Source organism: Corylus avellana, chromosome ca1 (genome assembly GCF_901000735.1).
Source record: "Corylus avellana chromosome ca1, CavTom2PMs-1.0".
In the NCBI taxonomy this organism is placed as follows: Eukaryota; Viridiplantae; Streptophyta; class Magnoliopsida; order Fagales; family Betulaceae; genus Corylus; species Corylus avellana.
The window spans coordinates 1,279,690-1,299,188 of record NC_081541.1 but is presented as its reverse complement, the minus strand read 5'-3'; the positions used below and the strand labels follow the sequence as shown (position 1 = coordinate 1,299,188).

At 34.3% G+C, this 19,499-nt stretch overlaps 1 protein-coding gene and 1 pseudogene across 1 annotated transcript; one reads left to right on the top strand and one right to left on the bottom strand.

Moving 5' to 3' along the window:
- Positions 1-553: 553 nt before the first annotated feature.
- LOC132180232 (RNA polymerase I-specific transcription initiation factor rrn3-like) lies at positions 554-9,420 on the top strand (annotated as a pseudogene).
- On the bottom strand, positions 9,413-12,239 carry LOC132180247 (ribosome production factor 2 homolog). The gene is made up of 6 exons (XM_059592995.1): positions 11,922-12,239; positions 11,620-11,823; positions 10,688-10,933; positions 10,360-10,602; positions 10,205-10,270; positions 9,413-9,831 (listed from the first exon to the last, which is right to left on the bottom strand). Exons 1-6 carry the CDS (start codon positions 11,988-11,990, stop codon positions 9,712-9,714), a joined length of 948 nt encoding a protein of 315 aa, XP_059448978.1. The 5' UTR covers positions 11,991-12,239; the 3' UTR covers positions 9,413-9,711.
- Positions 12,240-19,499: the final 7,260 nt, after the last annotated feature.

Genomic DNA, 19,499 nt, shown 5'->3' with positions numbered 1-19,499 from the left:
ATACGAGAATTTAACATAAGCTTAATATGAAATTGGTTGATTATAGTTGAAGAGTCTGATTCGTTAAATTAAATTAGTCGAATTAAAATTTATTTATATTACTTTATATCCATGCACCAACATGATCCGGCAATCTTTTCAAGACCAAGTCCGGTATGAATTAAAATAAGAAGTATATTTAGTCGTGCCCTGGAAAAATACAAAGATACGGGGGACTTTTAACAAATACGAATAAGTGAGTCATGAATTCCACTACGTTTGAAACTTTGAAACCCTTGATACGGGTCTTTTTTACGAATGGAGGGATGAGAGGGACCCAATTATTTTGTTCAACTTTAGGCCAACTTTTGCCATATTTTTTAATTAAAAAAAAAACAAAAAAAAATGTGTGAAGCAATAATATTTTTATTGATCTTTTTTTATTTGGTATTTTTTAAAATATAAAAAATTGTATTTTTCTTTGTAATAATATTATTTTTTAAAATTAAAAAATAAGACAAAAGGGACCCAAAGGTCGGCAAAATAGTTTCCATACGAATCAGGGAGTCATGAATTCCGCTACGTTTGAAACGCTCCTAGAGTCTGGTGGATTCCACCGCTTCAGCCGAGACGTAGAAGACCGCGAAGAAGAAGGAACCCACGTGTTTCTCTCACGAGTAGGACGTTTTTCGCTTTAAGCCTCCGCGCAAACAAGCGCCAGAGAAGCAAGCTTTGCCAGTAGCAAGACAAGGAAGCTTTGCCAGTGTTCGTGTTCTGCGCCCCGGCGTAGGCTACTGGAGAGACCAGCTGAAACCTGAATTAGGGCTCTTCAACCAGGTACAACTTAGCCTATCGGTCTGGTGATAATAGAATTAATGATTGTTATGATGATTCTATTATAACATAATTATAATTATTAAAGGATAAGAAGACTATACACAAAAGTTTAAAGTTCCGTCCGTTTCAAATGTTCCGCTTCACGTTTTCAATTAATGTGGTTTTATTTAATTGTTTACAGAAAATGAATAGCCTCATCTGGTTTTATTTAATTGTTATTTAATACAGAATGTCTCTATTTCAATGAATGAATGGAGAAGTCTTCCAATGTATGATGTGTGAGAAACAATTATAATCCGAGTTTGTTTAAGTTTTATTATGGTATCAGAACTATAGGCTAGCGCCATTCGATCCTGTAATTTTTCTCTTTAGTTATAGCACCGCCGGTGGGCTAAAACCCACACCGGCAGTGCCTTGGCGAAGTTCTCCAATAATACTAACGTGTTTTTTTTTTTACACAGTTTTGTGTTATTATGCTCAAACCCGTCGACCCCACGTATTAGCCATTGGTTTATATTCATTACATATTACCAAATCTAGTCTTAACGGATGTCTCTTTCTCTCTTCTCCATCACTCTTACTTAAAGAGTGACTTACCGTCAGATTGAATGCATGTTTCATCGTCGGAGCACCCTCATCATCACATTTTCGGCCAAAGTAGCCAATGTCCAAGTTACGGCCATAGTAGCCGTTGCCGGCCAAAGTTGTCGATATCCATGTTCCGGCCATAATAGCCGATGCCAGCAAGATTTAGTGAAGTAAAAGTTCTGGTCATAGAAGATGATGTTCCAATTCAGGCCATAGAAGCCATTTTTTGCGGGGGCGTATTAGAACATAATTATTAAAGGATAAGAAGACTACACAAAAGTCCAACTTCCGTCCGTTTCAAATGTTACCAAAGTCTATTCCACTTCACGTTTTAACAGTTATAGAAAATGAATAGCTTCAATTAATGTGGTTTTATTTAATTGTTATTTAATACACATGTAAGAATGTCTCTATTTAAATGAATAGAGAAGTCTCCAATGTATGATGTGTGAGAAACAATTATAATCAAGAGTTTGTTTAAGTTCTATTAGATTCTATTTTGCTTGGCTGACTATATCTGGAGTTTAGATTCTGATAAAGGAAAACATTGCATCTTTTCTCGTTGATATTGTTACGATGTAGTCATGAAAATGTTGATGTTTTTTCTCGTTAATTTCTCTGTTTTTTCAGGTCTTAATTAAGTTTTCCCTCCCTGGCCCCATTGAAAAGACTAGATCAGTAAGGTCTGGGTCGGAGACCATGGGAGCTGAGGAATTAGTTAACGGCAACGTTGGGTTTAATGAAATGGAGGAGGGCGATGATTTCAGTGATTCGGAGTTAGTTTATCATGTCAGGGATGCTCTAAGTTCAGTCTCATCGGTAAGCATTCTGCCACGTGCAGCATACTGTTTTCTGTATGCCTTGGGCTGTATTTCTTAATCAAACATGGTTTAACATGATCTCTACTCGGTTTATGATCATGATCTGTACGAAATTGTCGTGTTATTTTGATGAACATGCTTTAAACATAAATTCTACTCGTTCAGGATGATAGTGACAATTATAACCAGCTTGTTGCGGTTATGCACCACATGGATCGACTTGCCCCTGAGGAGGTGGCGCTACTTATGGTAGGCTCTTTACCAACATTTCAGTATCGTTTTTTTGGGAAGATGTAATACTCCTTATTGCCTCTTCAATGATTTTTCCAAGTCTTAAATTCTTATCTATATATGCTTGGCAGACAAGTTTAAAGGCACTATCTGGACAAGTTTCTTATATAGATATTGTTCTCCATGAATCTCTTCTTTCTTCAGTAAGTAGATGATCCTTTTCTTTTTCCCAAGCGAGTTGATGATATTTGGATATGTGTAATTATTGATGCTGTTTCGTTTTGTTAAATTTGATTAATTTTTTTTATACGTATGTTCTTCAGATTTTTGAAATGAACATGTGGAATTACGGACGTGATGTGATGGATGCTTTGCTTGAACTAATCATATCCTTGGTATGTGGGTTTTAGGCAACATTTTATATTGTGAGGTTTGAGGAATAGATTTTTTCCCCTTACTTTAGAGGACAATTTGGTGAAGTTTCTGTTGCTGATTATTGCCAAACAATATTGCAGGCTGCTTCAAATGGAAAACATGTCAATTCATGTTTGGAAATGCTTGTTAGAAACTTCACCCCGCCATACTCTTTTGTTGGTATACTGAAGCAGCCACGAGGTCTTGCAAGAAAGGACCAAGTTCTGTCTCGTGTGCATTCAGCTCTGAAACATATAACTGATTTGGTGCCTCTTGCTCCTGCAATACTATCTCCAATAGTTTCTCAAAGAAGGCCAATCTATGCCAAGGAACCTGTGAGTTCAATAGGCACTTCACTATCTGCAATTCAATTATGAACATGATAGAGTTTTGTGCGATGCATTTCTTGTGATTTTGTTAGATTTTATGCCCATGCATGTCGTTTTGAGTGGCATGTGGTACGTATCTCTGGCCAAGCAATGTGTTGTGCCTCATGAGAACCCCCATGTCAATCTGCTTGGTCGTTTTGAGTGGCATGTGGTACGTATCTCTGGCCAAGCAATGTGTTGTGCCTCATGAGAACCCCCATGTCAATCTGCTTGGTATTAGTTTGGTTTCTGTCTTTCATGCTCATCACTGTTGATTGTGGCATCTAGGGGGGACAGCATGGCCCTATTCTTATTTTTCCTTCATCACTTCCTTAGTTTTAACCTTCTCTTGGTCAGTGTCAGTCTTGTGGTTTTGCATTAAGCCAGTGCAGTGAAGGGTTAACACAGAAATTTTAGCAGCTGCTTGAAACAGAAACCTGCAGATTATAATTTTTTGACCTGGTTTTACATTGATCGTATCTGTAATTCACCTATTGTCCGAACTAAATTTTGATTGTTTCTTTTCATAAATTTTATTATGTTGTATTCCTGATTGTAAATTCCTATTATGCTTGTGACTCTGTTTTGCTGCCTTAAATTGTCTGCTATTATTGATCTGAATATTATTACTGTCAATCATTAGTTGTGAAGTTATATACCAACCTCTTCTTGTAGTTGGCAGTTATCTATGTGGAGAACATGTTAAAGCTGGAGAGTGGTGCAATTGGAGAATTTGTTAGGAGCACAGTGCTTATGGGGCTGATGGATATGCTTATAGAGTTTGATGTAAGTATATTGAATTTCCCAAACAAATTAGTGGCCAAAAAAATGTAACTGCATTTATATGTAATCATGTATTGAGCTTCTTATAGGTGGAGATTGGATGGGATGACATTTTACAAGATGACTCTAGTAAAGGCATATTTCAGATGGAGCTTGAAAATGTGGACAAAATTGCAGATTACAATGAGGAAGATGGTACTGAGGTATTATCCATTCTCAACACCAAATTGGCTGATATCTGGTTTCATCTACTAATCTTTTAAATGAAAAACAATAGCAGATTGTTGGAAATGCCTAACTGGCTTTGACTATAAGTAGTATTAGTTCCTGCCAACTTTCGAACCTATGGTATATTGTATTGTTTGAAGAAGGGTTTTGTTTTCTGATATGATATCGTTATTTCTGTTCTTCTTGAATGCTTATGATTATTTTACCCTGATATTTAAAGTAATTTTGAGATTTTTTACAGCTTCTAAGAGAATTAAGTCGGAAGAGTTCAGAAGGAAACTTAATTGCTGAGAAATTAGATAGCTTGATGGTGCTAACTTTTGAGCATCTGGAATCGTGTAAAGATAGTGGCCGTTTGGTTGAGGTACTCTTGAATGTTTAAATTTTCAATGGCTTTAATCTGCCATCTTCTGTGACTAATGTCCAATTTTATTGTATTATTGAAATGTGGTCATCAGGTTTTTGAACATCTTTTAGTCTCATTTCGAATTACGGTTCTGACTGCATACAAGTCAAAATTTGCTCAGGTAACATATACAATGTTTTCTCACCAAATTGGCCTGCTGTTTCTCATATTTATCTCAATATTGAATTATGAATAGTGTTTTTTTTTTTTTTTTTGGTAAAGCTAGCATTAAAATGCATTGCTTTTGCTTTTCTGTATTGCAGTTTGTGATGTTCTATGCCTGTGCTCTAGATCCTGAAAACTGTGGTGTGCGATTTGCCATGTTACTTTCAGATATTTTTGTTTGCAAAGACTACCCTCTGCCTTTCCGGTAATACGACCATGCTTTGATTAAAAAAACAAAATTGTTTATTGGTCTGTAACCTCTTGTTTTGGGAAACATTCATTTGTTGTGTTGATTGTTAGGGTTTGTGGTCTTTGAAACACTTCATTTTTTTTAAAAAAAAAAAGAACAGCATCTCTATTAGTCCTTGTAAATTAGTTTTTTAGCTAAATTTAGCTATTATGCCTTATTTTCTTACTCCAGCAGTCCTTGCAAAATAGAAATTTTACTAACAATTGCTACAGTAAACTTTCAAATATGAAAGTTTACTGTAGCAACTTGTAAGAAATATTTTATTATATTTTCTCTTTTTTCTATTTTTTTAATCTTTTCTCTCTCCTTCTCTCTCTCTTTTTATGGGGAAGACAAGGAAATGATAAAAAAATAAAAAAATAAAAAAAATTTAATTTGAGTAGATAGTTAAAATAAATGTTCTGTTGGGTGTGTAGTGAAAAACTAGTATAGCTAAAATGAAAAAAGTTGTATTTTGAGTAGTTAAAATGAAAACCCTTGCTGGAAATGCTCTAAGTGGCCTTTGAAACACTTGAAATTAATTCATGCTTTACTTCTTGAAATGATTCTTTTTTGCAGTCATATGTGATACTTATTTTGGTTGTGTTTTCTATCATCCATTTGTACGGGTGCAGCTCTTAACACTTTGTTAAGGAACACTTCCACGGATTGTTTGAAGTAGCTATTATGGCTATTATTTTGAGAATTTGGTATTGGGCGTGTCAGTCTTGCCTACTGTTTGGTATGTGGTCTTACCAGACTGTTTCAGCAAAACCATGTGGAGTTTAAATTATCTTGTTTTATATTCCTGATTTTCTTTCTCACGCCTGTGTCACATAAGACATTTTCTTTGGGTAATTATCTTTGGAATTTGGGATGATTAACCACCTGGTTTGAAATAATTTTCTCTTTGCACTGCTGACATGGATGCAATTCTCATTTGCCTTCCTGATTAAGTTCTCGCTCCTTCCCACTCCCTACAGTTAGCTTTCTCGTTCCTGTCTGATTTATGGTCAAACTTTAGTTGCTTGAAAGTTCTGCAGTATAATTTTTCTTGTTATATGAGCATGACCTATAGTGCTGATTTCTTCTGGTGCTATGCAGGATGAGTGCTGTTGCTTATCTTGCGAGTTATTTGTCTCGTGCAAATTTTCTGTCAGCTCCTTTGGTTGCTGGCTTGTTGAAAAGGTCGTGAAGCATAATATCATAATGTGATCTATATTGCTTTTACAATAACTTAAAATTAATGTGGTGATCTTGTGTTTATGAGTTCTCAGGCTGGTAGATTGGTCTTTGGAATATTGCAAAACGAAAGGTGGTGAAATGAACCCAACATCCCATAGACTTTTCTACTCTGCATGCCAGGTATATTTTGCTTTGGCTATAATTAGGACTGGAAGCTTAGATTTTTGCACCTTTCATCATTGACGAGAAAGCATTTGGAGAGAGAACTGTTTTTGAGCATACCTGCATTCTGAAAGAATGATATATCCATTATTTATTAATTGGCCATTACATTGTATATCTTTTGGTAATTGAGAAAGTGACTGACAGCGAGTGGTTAATGTTAGTTGGCTCATAATATGTAGTTGAGACAATTACATTTCCTGTGCTGCTAATTCAGAGATCGTAGACAACGCAAATGAGTTACACAACACATTCTAAATTGTCAAAATCATTGTTGGAGATGACCTAACAATGTCTTCGTTCCTTTATAAATAGCATTGCATGATCCGTGTGCTTTCATTGTTATATTAATATATGTTTGCTAATTTAAATCCAATTCTCAGGAAACTTATTTACTCTTTTTGACTAATTTCAAATTAATGGTTATTTGTCTGTTTACAGGCGATCATGTATGTGCTCTGCTTCCGAATGAAATCAATGATGGATGTTGCTTGGTTCAAATCACATCTTCTCTTAATAGAGCCAATCTTGAATCATAAATTGAGCCCATTGAAGGTGAGGAGCTGTTTTGGGGCACAGCCAAAGACCTCACATAATTCAGCATGTGCAATTACAAATTTGATGTGTGAAGCTTTTTTGTTTCCTTTGACATTGAGAAGAATTTGTATTTACTTATGCTTTGAGTTCCTTGTTTAGTCCCCTTGTCCTTATATCTTTTCAATTTGTTTTATTGTTCTATGGTATGGGATACTGTTCAAGCAATCCAAACTTTATCAGAATGCATGTTGTTTTATTTCAGTTTTTTATTTTGTGACAGGTATGTCTGCCTTCCATTATAGATGAATTTTGCCGACAAGCAGAAGCAGCTTGTCTGTTCACCTCATCTGAGGAATTTGTTTTTAACTACTCACTGGAGTCGGAACATTCAAAGGCTTTCGGTGGTATGGAAAGGCTTGACATGTTCTTTCCATTTGACCCATGTTTGCTGAAAAAAAGTGACAGGTAACCATTCTTAGTTTTTACTTATAAAAAAAACAGCATGTAAGGAATGGACAAAGATCATTTCTCGTATCTTTATATTCTGAGCAGCTGTTTTAGAAACTTCATTTGAAGAAAACTATGCAGGGGAAAATATATCCCATGCACATTCAGATTGGCATTTTTAGGGTGAGAATGAAACTTTTACCATGTTTAGTGAGCCGTTTTACTGTTTTAGTAAGGATTCTGACCAACTTTGTTTCTGTGGGCTCTTTGCATTCAATATGCGCAACCCCCATCCCCAATTTCTGGATTCTGACCACCTACCATTGGAGGTTTTTTTTTTGGTAGTTTCTAGTTTCCTAAACAGTTCCACATCAGAATATAATGTGGTTGTATAAAAGGATCACCTCGACATTGACCAATAAATTGTTCTGCAGATAGATTGTGAGAAATTTATTATTTATTTGCGTTTTTTGAGTGGTTTGCTGACATTACTTTGTTCTCCATTAATCTGAAGATACATCCGGCGACACTTCGTGTATTGGTCAATGGTCAGACCTCTATATGATGATTGACGACGAAGGTAGTATTGACGAAGATGTTGCCGAGCAAGAGCTTGATCTGGATGTGAGCAAAATGTCCATGACACCCTGGAATTCGATGGCTTCTTGGGCTCGGGATGGATTCGAGGAGCCAAGAGGAATGCCTGCAAGAATCAGACCCTCGACAAGTCCAGAGTCTTAGTGGTATCAAACTACTTTTGTCTTTTTGTGCCGGAAGTCAGACCATATGAACGAAATCTACCTCGTTCTAAGCATAGGTTGTGCTGCATTGAGAGGAAGAAGAATTAGTGTCCTTTCAATTTCATTTGAACTGGATAATATTCAGTTAGTTATAATTGAGGGATATTTTTGTCCTCTTAAAAGTTGAGAAGTCAAAAATACTCTTTTACTGTAACTAACGGGACAGTTCATTTGAACTGGAGAGGATCCTCTTCCGAGAAAGAAAAAGTTTTGCCATTACATTTTTTGATCTGTAATTATAAGTCACGACTTATACACTTTTTTTTATTTTTAGGTAAGTTTAAAGTGATTTATTCGTCCACTACATTGCAAAATCAAATTAAGAGGTTGACAAGTGCATGTACCATAGTCCACTTTTATTCAATCAATATTTTTTGTGTTGTTGATATAACTGAAAAAATACTTGATAAAGCGGCAGCCTCATTTCCACCTAGGCCGTCGATGCTAAGAGTGCCGGACTATGCATCGGGACTGTTAAAAACCGGCCTGCCCGTGTGAACGATAATCTGCCCGCAAGTGTATTGGGCAGTTTTTTGGTGCCATAACCCGGGCAGGTGGCACTCATCTAGGCTACCCGAAGAGGATTGGAAAATAATCCGGTGATGCTAATCAGTTGGGCCTATCAATAATCTAAATGGTCTGAGTTCCAAAGGAGGCCTTCATTTACGAAACGACCCATTCAAGCATGGATATGGGCGTACACACAATGACTAATTGGGTGTAACTTGATAAACTTTTGGGCTTTAACATATGCATTACTGTTTGCTAAGGATGATCAATATCCCTCAATTATTTTTTAATCCAAATGACATATATCAATTTAATAGATTGAAGACAATTCTCCTAACTCAATTCAGAAGAAAATTATCTTTTATTTTTCTTTTTCTCTTTATAAGTTATAATTCAAGTAAAGAAGTAAATGAGATCATCTCAAAGAGTTCTAGAGTTTACCTTTATACAAAACTATTCTAATAATATAATTCATATAAACTTTTCAAACTTAAGAAAGTAGATATATACTGGACATCCAAAAAGAGAGACATTTAATTTAGGTGCATATAATAATTAATAAAAGCTGAATGAAAAGTCCTGTAAATCCTTACCAGGTTTGCTGCCTTACCAGTTACCAGCAACTTGCACTTCTTCTTTTTTTTTTTGACCAAAAAAAAAAAAAAACAAAGGTAGAAGCTGAACTTGCACATTTGGCAATTGTACAATGCGCCTTCCAAAATGCTTCCTTAACCCAAATATTTAAGCATAATAAAAGAAAAATAAAATAAAAGGGTATCACATCCTACAAATAAAACATGACTCATCCTACGGTAGATATTAACTTTTTTTTTTTTTTAATGAGGAAATGAATCTAAGAAACCATGAAGGAAAGAGATCCCATGCCTCTTGGGTCTATTTCTTCTCCCTTAAATTTCCTCTCAATCAAAGAGAACATTGGCCAAAAATCACTGTGGGAGAGTTATGTTGAATTTTCTTTCAGTTTTTTTGATGCATGCTTGTTTTCCCCATTTTTCAACTTAGCTTCACGGCGCTCTCTCTTCACACCTTTCGCTATGTTAGGTAGAGCGACATCTCCAACCTAAATGCCAAGTTAACAAAAACAAAATGAATCATATCAATATCAATGGTACAACAAAGAACCGCAAAATTCTAGTAAACAGTTAGAGAATAACTGAATAAAACTAAGGCAGAGTTTAGATATAATGGGATAACTACAGAAATAACGCCGTTGCTCATATGGCCAAGGTTGGAGCAAAGCTATCACCCGCAAAGTAATCAAGTCCTTCCACATGAGATCAGAAAGGAGAACGAGAAGGTGGCTATCAGGTGAAATGTACTTTCTAGGCTACGGATGAGATATCTGACATAGATGATATCCCTCTCACAGCTGAACTAGTTAAGTATCCCATAGTTGATGCAATAACTGCTAGATGAATAAACATTCCCCTTACCTTCTGATCTGGCATGTATATCTTCCCGATCTTGCCTTCTATTGCATCCTTGCTAACATTTTTCACCTGCAAAAAACAGAACACAAACCAGACATGTTACTTTTCTCCTCATAGAAAAAGAAATTGGGAAGGTTTAAGGGACTATTTTAGTCAACCTTCTTCTTAGGCTTTTCCCTGGTTGTTTTCATGGCTTCTTTCTGAAGGCTTTCATTAGGAAGACGATGCCGGCGAACTACCAAATCCATGGAGGGGCCAATTTCTTCCAGTTCCATCCTCGGTACTTTAGTGCCAGACTTTTTTAGCCGCAGACCACAGTGAGAAAGAAACACCCTATTTGAAGATATGGCAGTACATACATAGGCACGGTCTACCCCCACAAGATTTAAATTCTCTATAACCTGCATGCATCAAACTCATGCTTTTTATTAATATAATAGTCATAACATATAGATGCACAAACTGCAAAGGGCAGCAGAAATGCACCTCTCCCCGCAACAGATCAAGCAAAACTTCCTTCAAATGTTTCAACTCTTCTACATTCTCAAATCCTTCCCCAATAAAAGCAATCAAAGGTTTTGAGCCAATCTGGGGAGCTAACTTCTTATCATATTTGAATGACTCCATCGGCTTGAAATTTTCAACCCCAATCTCCACAAGATCATAGATGTGGTGGTCGTAAGCTCTCCCTATAACAAGATTATCAGGCCGCTTCTTTGAGTGAGAACCAAACTGCATTTCACAACCAATTAGATAAATAAAAAAAGATGATCAGTAACAATGCAAGTGATCTTCAGTAGGGAAAACAATCATTACAGCATTTCCACTTTGGACGTCTTATTTTCATAGGAGCAGCAGACAGTTTTCAAAAGAGGGCAAGGGTGAAAATAAAAAAATGGAACATCAAAGTGTGTCATTCAAAGACAGATTTTTCCTGCTAACCACAAAAATGTGAAACTGTGTTACTAGGTTTTAACAAAGTAAGGCTTGCGTCTTATGTCGTGTGCACGGAACTCGAGATGGTAGTGTGCCATCTGTAATTGGAGCTTGGGTCGCACAGGACATACGCCAAAGCCAATTTAACAAATCTACAAGTGAAATACATACTTCAATATCTCAAATCACGTCTAATGAATACAGAAGTTTCACATTGTCTTCTTTTATGTGACCAAATAAATGCTACTCTAACTCAAAACATACAAAAACAATAAAAAATCTATTTTTCTATAGTTTAGTTTCTATTGCTTCTACTTTCTTAGATTTTAATTTACATCTTTTTAGGTAAAACATGTTAAACATTCTAAATCAAATAAAATTAAGCTCAGAAGCAAACACTTAAAGACCCATTGATCAATACCTTATTTCAACAAATTCCAACAAAACAGAATGACCCAAAAAAAAAAAAAAAAAAAAAAAACCACGAAAATGCTACAATCGGTTCTATTTAAAAAGAACTCCAAAGAGGTCTCACCGCCGCTCTCAAAGGGCTTGATATTCTCGTTCTTGCGGCTAAACTTTACGGCGCTGCCCTTCTTCATGTGGTAGATTTCCGTCAGCACGGCATTCAGTACGCCGCTCGTCTTTGTACCATGAAGTATCAGCGTCTTCTTCCCCGTCTCGACCTGAACAAAGAAACAGAGAAATCAAAATTGTTACTTTCAATGGAATGTACAAAAGCTTGATTTTCATGGGGTTTTCCGTAGAGAATTGGGGAGCTCACAAGTTTGGGTGCTCGTTTCTCGAGCGCCCTTCTGGCCTTTCCTGTCCTCGGGGTTCTTACTTCAAACATGATTGGCTTCCACGGAAAGCAAGCAAGGCAGAGCTTTGCTTAGTAGCAGTTCCCCACGACGTCGTTTTAGATAGCAGCCCCGAGACCAGCAAACCAACTCAACGACAACAATTAACACTCAACAGAGACTGTTAGATCTGAGAGAGAGCGTTTAGCATTGACATTAGTCGAGCAAGAGAAAGAGAGAGAGAGGAGCGGCGTGAGTTTTTTTCTCTGAGCAAATTGGAGAATGAGATTGAAAGGCAAGGAAGGAGAATAAGATGAAACCCGTAGGGTTTCATTTTATTCTCCCTCCAAAACGATGCCGTTTTGGTGTTTAACACCAAAACAGCATCGTTTTGGATGTTTATTATATATATATATATATAAAATATTTATTATATATTTATATTATTATATATAAATAAAGGCGGGTGTAAAATGTCACTCAAACTTGGTAATTTCGTGTCGGGTTCATAGGTTATGTAAAAATTGCTAGCCTTAGGTTGTGAATATAAAATAAGGAGTTTTATGATAGTTAAAGTAGTTTAGTTTTATAATAAAAAATAATATTTAGTTAAAGTATAAAAATATATAGAGAGTTTGCTATTTAGTAGTCTTAAAAAGTGACTAGCTGTAGTCTTAAAAAAAAAAAAATGATTAGCTATATCTAATAACGTACATTTTAGAAGTTAAATTTAACTAAATTTTGCCTACCTTGATGTGGCTGTTATTAGGTGAGGAGTTGGGCCTTCGTGTGGGCCATAAATTGGATTGAGGCCCTCCAATTCTGATCGTTCATTCGAAATGAATGACTTAACTTGAACCATGTTATTAAGAAATAATATATATATATACTGGTGGTAAGGTGGTCCGACTACCCATTAACTCATTTTTATTTTTTTAAAATGTATATTGATTTAAATTATTAATTTTGAATGAACCATCAGAATTATTATAATAGCAACAAGCTCTAATTTATTTTAAATTCTTTCGACTATGGACAAGCATCATACATGAGAATGTGTTCAAGTAATAAAAGAAGGGAATTCAATCTTCTTACTTTGCTAAATTGCTTGTGAATTCATTTATTTTTATGAATTAAATCGAGTTTATGTTTTATTTAGTTCTTTATAAGATTAAACTTTTAAAAACAAACAGAAGATTTAGTAATAGAGTAAACTTATATCATACATAAGATGGGTGCTTAACCCACCATTCTTAGCCCGGCTTCAGCAGAAGAAGGAACAGAGAGAAATAGGTTCTCCACGAGTGAAGAGGAAGTTTGTCAAGCAGCATCAACATGAATTCCCTGGGGACTGAAGATCTGAAAGGAAATAATTTCATGAGCCTGCAAGAAGAGGTTAATCCCATGTTTTTTGTCTCTTTCCCATAAGAAATAAAGAAGGAGGAGAAGGCTTTTTCTGAGTCATCTCCGGGGGTTGAAAACATCATTAAACAAGAGGATATATGGAGCATGGTACGTACCACTATGCCTAGCTCTAGCAGCGAGTTGTGGGGTATTCCAATAAACTATCAAGTTCCAGATCAGTTGGGAGTGACTGGTGGATTATCAGATATCTGGGATTTAAGTTTTCTGCAAGTGGCCGAAACTGATTTATGAACATGTCTATTTTGCTCGGTTGAAAGCTCTGTTGATTACTTGATATATATCGAACATATATAACAGAAGGTATATGAAAGATTCAATACTGTTGTGTGATGATCTAATTCTTGACTACAAGACTTAATGGTTGGCTGGCTAATAGGCCTCTGGCCTCTGTAAGCTAACTTGAATTTGTGCATACTTCATGCAGAATTTGAAGACTTGTTGGTGCTTGCTCAACGACACTTTGATAAACATCAATTCATGGAGGAGCAAGTTTCGGTCAGACAAAGACAGTGTGATGGGTTCTTTAGCATATCTTCTAATTCGAGGGAATTTAAAACATCATATTTTCAAATTAAAGTTACTTCCTGGGCCTACTTGATTTTTTCCTGCATATAAATTGATGTGGGTTGGGCTTATGGGCCAACAAACCCACATAATCAAAGCACCAAGCCCATATAAATGAAACATTGATCCACTGGCCTAAGTTCACCCAATAGTTGAAACACATGATTCTCTCACACACTACTTACCCATTTGGCCATTTGCATGCATTGCTACCTGGGTATTTTTATTAGTTCATGTTGTAAAAGAAACACCCTCGCCTCCCTCCCACACCCAAAAAAGATATAAATAAACAAAAGAGAAAGACAAAAAATGCCCTAGTGTCTACTTATCGAGAAAAGAAAGCCTAGTGTCAGTATGAGTAAGCTAGTACTGATTTTCTTAAAATATCTTTTAATAAGAATTAATTTGGTTGGTTTTTGAAAGAAAAAAAGAAAAGAAAAAGACTATAAATAAATGAGAAAATGATTATCTCCACTCTTAATCAGTAAATATAGAATTAGAAAAATGTATTTGGTCATGAGTTGATGAATTGGGAGTAGCTTTGGTCTGTGGGGAAGTGACTATAGTAAAACAAAAAGTATCACATGCTTTCACATACCAAAAGCAAATAATGAAAAAAGGATCACGTGATTTCTGGGTTATATATATAAGAGTTATACTTTTGAGGTCAAAAGATAAGAGACGTGCTGCCTCTAACTTCTCCACTATGCTCAACTACGTGTTTCACATCTTGAAAGAGACAACTTCAACCCTAATCTTAATTGCATCCTAAACTATTCCGTGTGGTCTGACTCTGAATCTTTGTGTTGTTTACTGACCAAAGATTCCCATCTTTCTTTTTCCATGACTTAAGGAAAATTAATTCCTTAGCTTTTTTTTTTCTTTCTTCTTCGAAGATTTTTCATTTTTAATTCGAATGGAAGAAAGAACGGAAGATCATATAAGAATGTTTTTAAAGACAAAATGAGAAGCGGCCCATTTACCTAGTTTTGTTGTTTTATTACTGCTTAATTTACTACATCAATAATTAAACAATTAAATTTAATTATCAATTTTTAAAATATTAAACTATTAGAAATTGTTCGATTGATGACCGCATATTTGACTTGAACACTAAACTTAATTCAATACGTTTGATTTTCTGTAACCGTAGAAATATTTTGGTTTTTGTTTTTTTTGTTTTGTTTTATTCTATCTTCTTTTTCCTTTTCCTTTTCCCATGTGCAATGTGGAGAGTATAATTGGATTTCTGCAAGAATATTATTCAATGAAAGTTAATTTGTCTCATTCTTTGTCAAGATAAGAACCCTAAAAGCGAAAAGAACATCGACCCTTGAAGCATTTAATGTAGGGAATGCGTTATATACAAAGGTGATAGATCTAATAATATAAGCTGAATAATTTTGCTTTTAGTGTAAAGCAGGTGTAGATTCTCATAAAATGTTGCCGGAATCTGGCCTTCTTAATCGAACTCCAATACACCCTAGAACAGATTCTTCTTTTAAAGCTTTTCAAACATGGCAGCCTTAAGACAAGACAACGAAACCAATTAATTAGTGTTGGGGAAGAACACCGGCCTTCTCGTCAAATTATTTTGATAATGGCCAGGGGTTGAGCTAGAAATTAAGGTGGGGGAACTAAGAAAAAAAAACAATTTTTAGTGAGGATAAAAACTAATTTTGAAGGGTTTATATCATAAAAAGTATGAGATAATTAAGTGAATAAATAACCTAGGGCTTTAGACTATAGGGTCGGTGCCCATTGATCAATAGTTACTACAAGCTATGCACTGCTTATCAAGAGATACCACTAGCTTACTTATTAGGGACCATCTTAATAATTAGGAAACCAAAGAGTCAAAAACTTAAAAATAAATAAAAAAAATTGGCAAGCATCAAATAGCCCGAAGCCTTTCTATTGAAAAAAAAATATATATATATCCCAATTACTTAATTATCGGAGGATCTCCTGTCAGCCCGTCGTTTTAGTTTTTTATTTTTTTTGTTTTGGAAGTGTCCATTGTCAAGTTTAACTGTACAAAAATCTGCATTTTTTCCATTGCTTGTATAGACATTAATAGACTTGGTTGCCTTTTTAGATGCATATATCAAAGACAAGATGAGGCATCACCTAAGTGTACCGGTTATTGCCTTTACAAATAGCCTTTAATTTGTAGCTGTTCTAGTTCTTTTTATAGGTCAAGTCATTTCTTCGACCTATTATCAATAGTTATAAGTTTTATTGCATTGATTTCGGGTTGTTTTAAGGCTTTAATTTGTAAGGGTTGTCCACCCTTTGTTTATTTTCTTTTGTTGTAATCTCCCTCTCCCTCTCCCCTTTCCTTTTTTTATTTTTATTTTTATTTTTTTTAAAAGTGTACTGGTGGAAATCCTTCTTTGACAGCAATAAGTAGCATGTAAATTAAATTGAAAGAATTTATACAAAATCTTGTTCTGAACTTGATGTCACGAAAGAATCATCTGATTGCAACAATCTTATTAATTAAATGTAACCACAATCTTATTTTAATTATAAATTGAAAGTGCTAGATCTTTGCACGAATAACTGGTAATGAAAAGATTTGAGGAGACTTTAATTACTAGGCTTAATTAGCTATGAATTGAATCTTATTAATAATATATTATTAGGTATAGTGGATGCTCATGCTGCCTAAGTGGGTGTTAACTTTGTGACTGTCCACAAATCATACTAATTTCTTAATTAATCACATTTATAATTTCTTAATTCTACATTTCATTGAATTGATTCCCATACCTTTAAAGGTGTACGGGCTTCCATTAACCACTGCTTTAATTTATTTATATATCTTCCTAATATTTAAAAAAGAAGAATGCCCCGGCCAGAATGATGGGTTTGATGTAGTGATTCGCTGATGCTGTTGTAAAAAAAGCAAAAATAAATAAAAATAAAAATCTATTTTCATAAATGCAGCATATACCAGATTCCCCACTCAATCAATTTACTAATGGAGTTGCGTTGCGTGCACCAAAATTAAACAAAGTGACTGTCAAGTTGTTTACTGCATATTTAACCTCTTGCAAAAATCCAAAATATATTACTCAATAAACTAAGAGCTCCATGTGGTATGCGTCAATGTGACATTATTTAAGTAGGATACGTGCTATAATTTTATTGGCTTTGACGTATCACATTATTGAAATTTGTTAAGGATTTTTTTTATTTTTTGATGCATTAAAAACCTTTATATATATATTCATGTTGATATCACGTGAAACTAATTGTAAATTAGATATTCCATAACAACTTATAATTTTACAATTTTTTTTTAGAGATATGCTAAAATCTAATAAAATTTTCACATTTTGCCCATCAAAATCTTAGGTGGTGTCATTTGCCATCAACTTGGACCATGTGCCATTTTACATCAACTTAGGTCATATGCACTTTGCCACCTAAGATTTTAATGGACAAAATATAAGATTTTATTAGATTTTAGCATTTCTTTTTTTTCCTATAATCTCTGCGTTTTATAATGCTTGCCTAGTTTTTTTTTTCTTTTTAAAATTTTTTTTTTTAATGTGTCATATGCCATGATATATATATATATATATAATGTGTGTGTGTGTGTGTCACATGCCATGTATATATATATATATATGTGGTCAATGAACTACCATTGTGGAGAAAGCACTAGAACTGATTTTTTGTCATTGAAAACGAAGAAGGCTAGCTCTAGGGGATTCCCTACTACAGTACTACACTAGCCTCTATGAATTTAAGATCCATGTCTGAATCCAAAAGTGTGAGTATATAAATGAGCTTTATTTGTTTAGTGAATATTAATTGCTTCGTCGTTTTAGGAGAACCCTAGCCTACCCATACCTCTACCTTATAAATATCTCTGATCACTTTCCTTAAATGATAGCCTCCAGACTCCAGCAGTTTCTTAATTTGAAAGCATCTTCTCACTAATTTAATGTTAATTTGCCCATCATAGTGTCACTCCTCTGGTGCAACCATGAGTTCATGGCTGATATATATATATATATATATATATATATGAAAATTTTTCATATTTGTTTTTTTTTATTGAACTTTTCACCATTTAGATTTGATTACTTTATTTCTATTACCTTAACTTACCACTTTTTTTTCTATAAATAGAGATCATTTGTAATAAGAGAAGAGAACGATGCAATACTCCTAGATAGTCGATATACTCTTACTTACGTACCTTTAATCGTGAAAGTGTATGGATTTTTAGCAACGATCAATGTCTTCTCCAAATATTGGAAAAAACAAAATATCCAAAATCATTTGTAAGATCATTCACAACAAGCTCTTTAAATTTTTTTCTAAATTAAACTTTGAAAATGTATTTTTAAAAAAAAAATTATCTAGCCACTTTTTAAAACTATCAAATATCAAACTCTCTAAATATTTTTATAGTTTAACTAAATATTATTTTTTATTAATAAATGTAATTGTCATGAAACCCACTCACTTTGATTCCGTGCAAGAGATTTACCAAAATATATGTCACTCAACAACCAAAATAATATTAAAAAATAAATAGCTTTTGCTTTTAGCATCTTTATATTTAGAGAAAAGAGTTAAAACGAATGTTAAATTTAACTTTAGATAAAAGAGTTTGATAAATGATTTTTTTTTTTTTTTTTTGGGTGAATTAATGGTATATATACCAATTGTACGTCTGGCTTATAAATCAGACAATAACCTTTTTCTGTAAATCGGAAACATCTCATCAGACTCATCTCATCGCTTAACCTACCTAGCTAGCTTCACCATTATATTAATGCCTTTAATGACATCTCTTCAACTTTATCCTCATTTTGACTTGTTTGTGTACTCTGAATAATAAGAAATGCTTTAAATGGACAAGTTTGGATATGAAATATTTACATCTTTACTTAAGTAAATCCTCCAAATTTAATAATTAAAAAAAGAAAAAGAAAAAAAAGACCGAATTAAGTAAATTCTCTAACATTTCTTATTTAACATTCTCTCGCATCGTGATGAGTCATGGGCGATCGAGGAAATTACACACAAAATCCAAAGATGGTGATGTTAATGGCCCAACTGCTGCATGCAAATTCAGGCACAAGACCTCACGTAGTCAAGAGAAGTACTGACAACGACTTCTTTGGCTATACCTCAACACTTTTAACTCCCACTTTAATCACACCATTCGAAATTGCTTTGTTTTGGCTACCCAATGCAGTAAAAAATTAAAAAAAAAACTCTATTTTTAGAAGGGCAACAATTTTAGTCAAATTAATTTGAAAGAAATATTCTTCGATCCATATAAAATAGTACTAAGTATGTATAAATATTTAAAATGCACATTAAATTCTTAATCTCATTAATAGCAATTTACTAACTTAGGCTCCATTTACTTCGACGTAAAATTGTTTCAAGAGAATGATTTCCGTATTTTATAGTGTTTGCCTCGACGTAAAATAGTGGTCAACGGAAAATATTTTCCTTTTGACCGAAAATTCTTTTTTAATTTTAGGAAAAAAACTATTTTCCGACTATGAGCATCTCATTCTTAAATTGATGGATCTTGC

Bases quoted from the DNA above. Each gene is read 5' to 3' on its own strand.
- LOC132180247 (XM_059592995.1), bottom strand. From the start codon at position 11,990: ATGTTTGAAGTAAGAACCCCGAGGACAGGAAAGGCCAGAAGGGCGCTC. The intron at 11,824-11,921 runs GTGAGCTCCCCA...TTCTTTGTTCAG, and splicing joins AGAAACGAGCACCCAAACTT to GTCGAGACGGGGAAGAAGAC. The intron at 10,603-10,687 runs GTGCATTTCTGC...TGATGCATGCAG, and splicing joins TTGATCTGTTGCGGGGAGAG to GTTATAGAGAATTTAAATCT.